This window comes from Nyctibius grandis, chromosome 14, assembly GCF_013368605.1.
Source record: "Nyctibius grandis isolate bNycGra1 chromosome 14, bNycGra1.pri, whole genome shotgun sequence".
Classification (NCBI taxonomy): Eukaryota; Metazoa; Chordata; class Aves; order Nyctibiiformes; family Nyctibiidae; genus Nyctibius; species Nyctibius grandis.
The window spans coordinates 1,556,467-1,565,536 of NC_090671.1; the positions used below are offsets into that span (position 1 = coordinate 1,556,467).

General features: G+C 54.5%; 1 protein-coding gene across 1 annotated transcript; it reads left to right on the top strand.

Annotated features, from left to right (window-relative positions):
- Window positions 1–696: 696 nt before the first annotated feature.
- Window positions 697–9,070, top strand: DGCR6L (DiGeorge syndrome critical region gene 6 like). The gene is made up of 5 exons (XM_068412615.1): window positions 697–843; window positions 959–1,119; window positions 1,884–1,984; window positions 5,470–5,610; window positions 8,177–9,070. Exons 1-5 carry the CDS (start codon window positions 722–724, stop codon window positions 8,258–8,260), a joined length of 609 nt encoding a protein of 202 aa, XP_068268716.1. The 5' UTR covers window positions 697–721; the 3' UTR covers window positions 8,261–9,070.

Sequence of the window (9,070 nt, forward strand, 5' to 3'; positions counted from 1 at the left end):
GTTGAGTGGAAATTTACAAAGGCTTTGGACTTTATGTGATAAGCTTAGAATAGTACATAAACTGCGCGGGTTCTTTAATGATTTGCCATTCAGTGAGGTGGTGGCCCAACTCTGAGCTGTCAATAAAGCAAACCTCGAGGTACCCACGTCTGGGCAATTTCCTTGAACAGTTACCTGGGAGAAGAGACCGACCCCACCCCGCTACACCCTCCTTTCAGGCAGTTGTAAAGAGCGAGAAGGTCTCCCCTCAGCCTCCTTTTCTCCACACTAAACCCCCCCAGGTCCCTCAGCCGCTCCCCATCACACTTGTGCTCCAGACCCTTCCCCAGCCCCGTTGCCCTTCTCTGGACTCGCTCCAGCACCTCAAGGTCTTTCTTGCAGTGAGGGGCCCAAAACTGCACCCAGGATTCGAGGTGCGGCCTCACCAGTGCCGAGCACAGGGGGACGATCCCTGCCCTAGTCCTGCTGGCCACACTAGTGCTGACACAAGCCAGGGTGCTGGGTAGATGTGGTGCTGAGGGCCATGGGTTAGTGGTGGCCTTGGCAGTGCTGGGCTAACGGCTGGAGTCGATGATCCTCAAGTTCCGTCCAACCAAAGCGGCCCCCGGCTCCGCGCTGGGGCCGCGCTCCGGGCCGGAGCGGGGCGGGGCCGGGCCGCGGGGCGGGGCGCGCAGGCGCATGCGCACGGCGGGGAGCGGCGGGGCCGCGCAGGGCGGGCGCCATGGAGCGGTTCGGCGGCGGCGCGGGGGGGTACGAGGCGGCGGCGGAGCAGCTGTCCCGGCAGCAGGAGCGGCACTACCGGCTGCTGTCGGAGCTGCAGGCGCTGGTGAAGGCGCTGCCCAGGTGAGCGGAGGGCGGCGGCGGGGCGGGGGGGGTGTGCGGTGGCGGCGGGGCCGGGGCCGAAGCCGGATCTGACCCGGTGCCGGATCTGACCCGGTGCCGTGGCCGGTACCGGCAGCCCCTGCCAGCAGCGCCTCTCCTACACGACGCTGAGTGACCTGGCGCTGGCGCTGCTGGACGGGACCGTGTTCGAGATCGTGCAGGGCCTGCTCGAAATCCAGCACCTCACCGAGAAGAACCTCTACAGCCAGCGGCTGCAGCTGCACAGCGAGCACCGGGGTGCGCGGCGGCACCGGGGGGGGCACTGGGGGGGAGTGGGGAACGGTGGGGGTGCAGGCGGTGAGGGGAGGCCTGGGGCGCTGGGGTAGGGTGGTGGGGACACTGTGGGCGTAGGCCCGGGGTACTGGGGGAGAGCAGTGGGGGGGCACTGGGGCTGAGGGGGGGAGCACTGGGGGGGCAGCTCAGAAACGATGTAGGGAAGTGGCCAGCAGTGAGGACACTGCAGGAGGTGATGGGGACACTGTGTGGGACGGACAACTTGGGGGGGAGGCTGGGGGGTGCAGACACTGGGCACACTGGGAGGGAGGTGGTGTGGGGACACTGGGGTCAGGCCTGGAGCACGGGGGGGAGGTGGGGGGACAGTCCTGGGGCACTTGGGCTGGGGGGGCACAGACCGGGAGCAGTGAGGGGAGGCCTGGGGCATTGGGGTAGGGCGGTGGGGACACTGGGGGGGTAGGCCCGGGACACTGAGGGGGAGTGGGGAGGAGGGCACTGGGGCTGAGGTGGGGGGGCACTGGGGGGCGCAGCTCAGAAGCAATGTAGGGGGGGTGGCCGGCAGTGAAGACACTGCAGGAGGTGATGGGGAGGCTGATGGGGGAGGTGATGGGGGGGGGCAAGTTGTGGGGGCACTGGGGGGAGGCTTGGGGGTGCAGGCGGTGGGTGCACTGGGCAGAGGCGGTGTGGGGACTCTGGGGGGACACAGGTAGTGGGGCAGGAGGGGACATGGCGGCGGCGTGCCCTGACCCGCTGCCATCCCTTCGCAGGGCTGAAGCAGGAGCTCTTCCACCGGCACAAGGAGGCCCAGCAGTGCTGCAGGCCCCACAACCTGCCGCTCCTCCGCGCCGCCCAGCAGCGGGAGATGGAGGTGAGGGGGGACCGGGCCGGGCACAGCCATCCCCTGGCACAGAGGTTGTGTCCTTTCCCCGGGGAGCTCACAGCCCCTTTGCATCTCCAGAGGGTTTAACTAGTCATGTCGTCCCCTCTCCACAGCCTCAGGAGCCACCAGCCATCCTGTCTGGTCTTCCTAACACAGCCCCGGGTTCCCCACCCTGACTTGGGGGTCCCCTCCTCTTGCTCTGCCCTTTATTCCCTCAAGAGCGGGGGGCCCAGGCTCTTGCCATCTAGGATAACTGTGGTCCAAGCATGATCTGGGAATCGTGGGAGTTCAGGAGCCCACTCCAAAAGAGCGATGCTCTCCACAGTGCTTTAATGAGTCTTCGTTATAAGATGGGCTGAAGCGTGTGTACAGATAGAGAGCAAGTTGATAGAAAACATCGAGAAGGTACGTGAATTCTGCCATTATGTCGTAGAAAGCAGAGAATACTCAAAAAAAATAGCATTTTACTTAGTAGCACTGATAAGGAGGAGCTGCCTTGAGATACGTAAGCAGAGAGTTTCTGCGAGCGTCCCAAGGCATTTGGATGAAGGCAGCACAAGCGGTCGGTTCAGTCCCAAAGGCCTTATCTGTACATTGGTGATAAGATAAAGGCAGTTTTATAAGGTAAAGGAAATTGCAAGTAGCTGGTTATCTTAATCGATGGAGTTTAAGTGTAGGGAGGAAGTTACTGTATTTCACGTAAGGCAAACAGGTAACTGTTTAAACACAGGCTCTCTCCTGACCTTTGCCCATGACAATCACCGCGTCAGCGCTCACTGTTGGGTCTTTTGTTTTGGTATTCCACATCCCTCATTTCCTATCGAGGTGACTAAAGCCAGGCTGGACCTCTATCAGCTGTCCTGGTTACTTTTGTCTCTTAACTTATACTTGCAGCAAGTAATAAGCTACACTGCCTGTTTTAATGTTTCCTGTATTGTCTTCGCTCATTAAGCAGACCATATACGTGTCACTTCTCCTTGTCTTACATGATGTGCAACTTCTTGCTACTTCCTTCCACCTTCCCTCTGCCTTCCTTCTGTTTTCCTCTGCCAGTTGTTACTAAAATTACTTCTTCCCTTTTTTATGCAGTGATATTTCTGCTGTAGCGCGTTTCGGGAATAGATCAATCATCTCGGTAACAATCGGTACGTGTCTAATCGGAGCTGCCCTCTGTGGTTAAAGGTTTCGAAGACTGGCTCCCATGAGATGCCTTGGGATTGGGCTCCCAGGAGGGGTCATACAAGCTGTAGTTTTTAAATGTCTGGCTTCCTAGTGGGACCCATAGCTTTTAAAAAAGCTTTGCCCATCATACAGGGTCACCAGCCACCAGAAATGAAGCAAAAGCTTGTGGTTAAGCCTTACTTTTCTCCAAGATTTTAGCACTTTTCTGTAGCCCAGCATCAGGTGCCAACCCTAAACAGTGTGTAGGCACTTAAATCTGGGGTTTTTTTCAAACCCAAGGGAAGTCACTCCTCCAGCACAGTAAGTGGAGGAGCCAATGGTGTGGTGCCTCCACCCTCTCCCAAGGCAGCCAGGAGGAGGGAAAGTCTTTGGGGAACGAGGGATCTGAATCCTTCCTGTCTTCCACAAAGAGCATGAACCCCTACGCTGAAGAACACGTAAGGACAGCATGTTCTTAGGTTCGTGAGCATCCCATAGCGAGGAAGGCAATTAGCCCCTCCAGCTCGCCTTCTATTGAGGCTTAAATTGTCTTGAATTTATTCGCATTGATGCTAATAAGACCCTGCCCCGAGTGTTTTCTGTGGAGCAGCTGATGTATGGTCATCTTCTGGTGGATCCCAGTCCTGCGTCCTTCGTAACAGCATGTAGTTCTGCGAAGCTTTCCCAAACCTGTGGGCGTAATTAAAAATGTTAGACGCCGATTGACAGCTGTACATCCAAGAAAGGTTACCCGAGGCAGCTCCTGCTCTGTGTGTAATAACTGCTCTCCGTTTAGGTCAGACCTTTCGCAGACAGCCGCTGGTACGTCTGTGCTGTAGACAAACCTCGGCTCATTTCCAGACTGTTCAGGACTGAGACCTCTGTCATTCCAATTCTGGATTTTCCCCAGCACTTGTAGCAGCGTGCAGGCTTTTGGCTCCCCTCTCGGGTGGGTCTGCCCAGGTCTTGTAAACCCCCAGCCACTGGTGTAGGACATCCCAGCTTCTGTGACTTCTCCCTTTCTGTGCCGTGAGGATAACTTACCCCGTGAATATTTCCAGCTGGGCACCTGCCTCTGTTTACTGTGTTACAAAGGGGCAGTGTCGCATGCTGAAACTTGTGTCCTTTATTTCTTGCAAGAGAAAGAGCCTTCCTTTAGGTGGGATTTGATGCTTCCTGACCTTCCCTGAGGCTTGCTCAGTGCAGCCCGGTAAGGTTCTATCCCCTCGCCACCACACACGTGGCTTTTTATTTGAGCTGGGCTCTCCTCATCCCCTGCAATCCTGCAATCCAAGATTTTAGCACTTTTCTGTAGCCCAGCATCAGGTGCCAACCCTAAACAGTGTGCCAACCCTTCTCCCCTCTCCGGCAGAGTTTCAGGTAGGCTGAGGTTTCCTCCAGAGCTGACTCGCAGTGCCCCGAGCACACGAGTGCCCCTAGAGCGTGCGCACCGCTCCTGATGTCCAACGCGCCTTTGACGCTGCAGACAGTCGCTGTGCTCCGTGTCTTCTTCAGAGGCAATGCAGAGGCTCTCTGCTGAGCTTTAGGCAGGTGGTGGCGAGGCAGCAGGGGCTGCGTTCTCCTGGTTGGGGCTATTTTGCAAAGTCCTCCTTTGATAATGTTCTCGGTCTGCCAAAAATAGAGCCCCAGCGTGCTGTAGTCCCAAGTGAGACTCCGCCTTGCTGCTGTCAATGCAAAATAAACTGATTTTCCAGTTGCAAAGTTAAGTTTTTGAGGAGTTTGGCTCCTTCGGTGAATAAATGGGATCTGGGTGTGATTTACAGCTCCAGCTCTGTGTGTTAGTGTCCAGGGAACGTGGAGGCTTAGAGAGGCATCCAGGCTGGCACCTTGGTGAGGTTCGGTGACCTGTGTTACTCCTCCAAGTCTTTCTTCAGCCTCACCAGCCCTGTGAGGGGTATGCAGTTCTGGCACTGCTGACTTCTTTGGAGCCCGTACTGCCGGAGTATTCGTCCGTAGCCTGCTGCTCAGACGTTGGCTCGTCAGGAAAAGCCATTCAGAAACCGATCTGTTGCTCGTGGTCTCTTTCCTGGCCTCCAAACACACAGAAAGCAGGCTGGTCCCAGCGATTTCCCTGCGTTTTCTTGAGTGGTAGCTCATTATCAGGCATGGCAAGTAGAGGAGGTGAGATCTGGGGCTGTGCTTGCTGCCCTCTGCTGTCATTGGGACTCGGAGCAGGAGGGCTTCAGGATCTGGTTCCTGTTTGGTTTCAATGAAAGACTTGAGAGATGAGAAAAAGACAGGAGGAAGGCAAATACTCCACTTTCTTCCCTGTCCACTGTTATCTTTTTCAGGCTGTGGAGCAACGGATTCGAGAGGAACAGCGAATGATGGATGAGAGGATAGTCCTGGAGCTGGACCAAAAAGTGATAGACCAACAGAGCACTCTGGAGAAGGCTGGGGTGTCTGGCTTCTACATCACCACCAACCCACAGGTTGGCATTTCGGCAGGGAGTATAAGATCTGACAGTGCTCTTGTGTTAATATCTTTATTTGAAAAAAAAAAACAACTGAACTTACTGAATTCTGAATCGCTGGGTCAGAAAGAATGATCCGTTCTTTGCCTCATCAGTTGATGGGCAACGTGCCCTGGGCAGACCTCGTACCAGGTTCACAATGAAAGAGCAGAAACCCATTAGACAGGGCAACATCCCCGGCTTTCTGCAATGTTTTTTTCCCAGTGTGGGGGGAAGAAACAGTATGCCAACAGCCTGCAGTCCTGTGACTCTTGGATGGGTCTGAATAATACCAAAAGAAGGGGCTGCGTAGGTTTATCGCTTTTGCACCTAGCTTAGCTGTACAGATTGCCTTCAAGAAGGCTTTTTATTCGGCAGCTGGTTAATTCTTGCATGTGTCTTACTGGAGATGATGATCTCAGACTGTGATTAGAAAATTGTTCTTGGTTTCCCCAGCGCATCCGCTCTTAAAACTCGTGAGCAATCGCCTGGGTTTTTTTCTGTTGTCTTAACGCCGCCGCAGGAATGAAAAAATAAAACTCCCAAAGTCTCATTGTAATGCCACAGAAGTTTGCAGGGAGGGCAGAAACAGGCTGATCTCAACTCTGTTTTTTCAGCCGATTAAATTTCGCTTTGATAAAGACCCACTAGCGAGAAAAGACGGCTTAGACGGAGTTAAACGGGCATCCTCTAAAACCCACGCGATTCTTGGTTGTGCAGCCTTCAACGAGCCTCTTACATTTCCTGTGCTGCTACTCCTTATCTGTATAATGAAAGCAGCTCTTTCTCTCCCCTCCTACCCCTGCCTTTTATGTTCTTTTTGTAAGTAGTAACTCTTAGGGGGTTCCTATTTGCTGGGGTTTATTTGTGTTTGCCTTTCCGATAGCTGGCAAACCAGAGCTTGGTCGTACCTGTGAATACCACCACCACACACGAAATCACAGCTGGAATCTGTTCTCCATGGGTTTCCCGTCAGCTGATGTGTTTCCCCCCAGTCTGTGGTATACAATGCCTGCTTATGCAGTTGATATCTTCTTACAAAAACAGATTTTTATTTCCATACTCTAATGTCTGCAAGCCTGAGTCACAGAACAGGGTTCACTGAATTAGCTACTCCACTGTGTATCTCTGTGTTAAATGGCTTGTCAGCTAAATGGGACTAAAGAACCAGCAGATGGTAAGGAAAGCACAAGCTGATGTTGGTGACTACAGGAGATGGTGGTCTGTACTTGATTACAGTCATGGAAAAGGGAGTTTTTGAAGGGGAATGAAATACCTAGAAGGAATTTGATGCAACAGCACAGCAGTGTGATGCACATGCCTTAGACTGCTTAGAGAGCACCCAAAGCGGTCCCTCCTGCTTCCTGCCCCTCTGTGCTGGAAAAGGGCTGGGGCGTTGGAGATTCTGCTGCAGAACAAGGGGAGGGAGCTGGGCTGACCCGGAGAACTTCCTCTGGGGTGTGTGGCTGTGTGTGCGCAAGGGGATTCTGCTGCCCCACTCCGGGAGCCTGCTCCAGAAGGGAAAACCTGCAGAGCTGGCAGGCCCTTGCTGTGTTTATCATTAAACCATGGTCGAGGAGAAAGAACCTTTCATAGAACCACAGACTGGTTTGGGTTGGGAGGGACCTTGAAGCCCATCCAGTTCCAACCCCCCTGCCATGGGCAGGGACACCTTCCACCAGACCAGGTTGCTCCAAGCCCCATCTAACCTGGCCTTGAACACTGCCAGGGAGGGGGCAGCCACAGCTGCTCTGGGTAGCCTGGGCCAGGGTCTCACCACCCTCACAGCAAATTTCTTCTTGATATCTCATCTCAATCTCCCCTCTCTCAGTTTAAAACCGTTCCCCCTCATCCTGTCACTCCATGCCCTTGTAAAAAGCCCCTCTCCAGCTTTCCTGTAGCCCCTTCAGGCTCTGGAAGGTGCTAGAAGGTCTCCCCAGAGCCTTCTCTTCTCCAGGCTGAACAGCCCCAGCTCTCTCAGCCTGTCGCCAGAGCAGAGGGGCTCCAGCCCTCTGAGCATCTCCGTGGCCTCCTCTGGACTCGCTCCAACAGCTCCGTGTCCTTCTTGTGTTGGGGGCCCCAGAGCTGGACGCAGCACTGCAGGGGGGTTCTCACCTGAGCGGAGCAGAGGGGCAGGATCCCCTCCCTCGCCCTGCTGGCCACACTGCTGGGGATGCAGCCCAGGATACCGTTGGCTCTGGGCTGTGAGTGCACGTTGCTGGCTCATGGTGAGCTTCTTGTCACCCATCACCCCCAAGTCCTTGTGCTCAGTCCTTTCTGAACCCTTAATGAATTGTAGAGTCCTGAGATTCCTGAGAGCGCTACAGTTTGCAGCAGATCTCTTAAGATATTACTGCCTTGTATTTTATAGAAATGCTTAAACAAGATGAAGCCTTTGTTTTGTATCTCTGTGCTTTTTCTTTTGCTCCCTGAAGATGAGTAGCTCTCGAGTGGGGGGTACAAACCAGTCCTTTCTGCTTCCTGCAGCAGGGAATGGGAATAAGAACCATCTTATTCTTCCAAAAACGGCTCTCTTCCTTTGCAGGAGCTGACTTTACAGATGAATTTACTGGAACTGATTCGGAAGTTACAACAGAAGGAATCCGAGTCCGAGAAGGCGTTCTCCTGAACGAGCTGATCTGCTGGTTACTTCCCAGAGTTTTCTTCTGACTGCTCTGTAATGAATAGACTGTCAATGCATTTGCTTTGTATTGGAAGAGGCTGCTGGCTGTAGAAGAGAGAGCTGAGGCCCTTAGATAACCTTAGAGCTGGGGGACGCAGCCCCCAGAGCGAGGGGGGTGGTTGGGGAGCATGAGACTGCCTCTCTGGTCCTCAGAGCAAGGTGCGTGCTGCGCATCCCGCTACAACGAGAGATCGCGGAGGGTGTTAACGTGCCACGTACAGCCTGCGGCGTCGGCGAGGCCGTTCGCTGAGCCAGGCACCAGCAACACCAGCCGTGGGGGGGTGAGCCCTGTGTTGGGGCGAATCGAGCTGAGCGGGTGAGCAGTGTGATCTCCAAATTGCCATCTCCTCTTCCGATTCGAGGAGGAGGAGAGAGCAACTCTGGTAGGGAATGGGAGAAGCGACGAGCTGCCATATCAGAGAGGGGAGCAAAGTGGCCTCGCCATCCAGTGCCACCTTGCCGTGGCACATGGGGGGAAAAAAGTCCAAGATTTATCTACAAGAAGATGCTTTTGTGTGTGTTGGGGCAGAAACAGCCTCTTGAACAGGCAGACCCTTCCCAGAGAGACCTCTAGGCAGATGCTGGCATTAGCTTCATTAAAGGAGGGTTTCAGGCCCTGCCCACCATTACTGGGCTGTGACGTTCACAGGGTTCCCCCCAGCTCGGGTAGCAGAGAAGGCTTGAGAGCTTTTGCTTTGTTACTTTAAACCAGTTTCCAAGTGGAGAGAAATAAAATATTCTGTCCTGCCTTCTGGA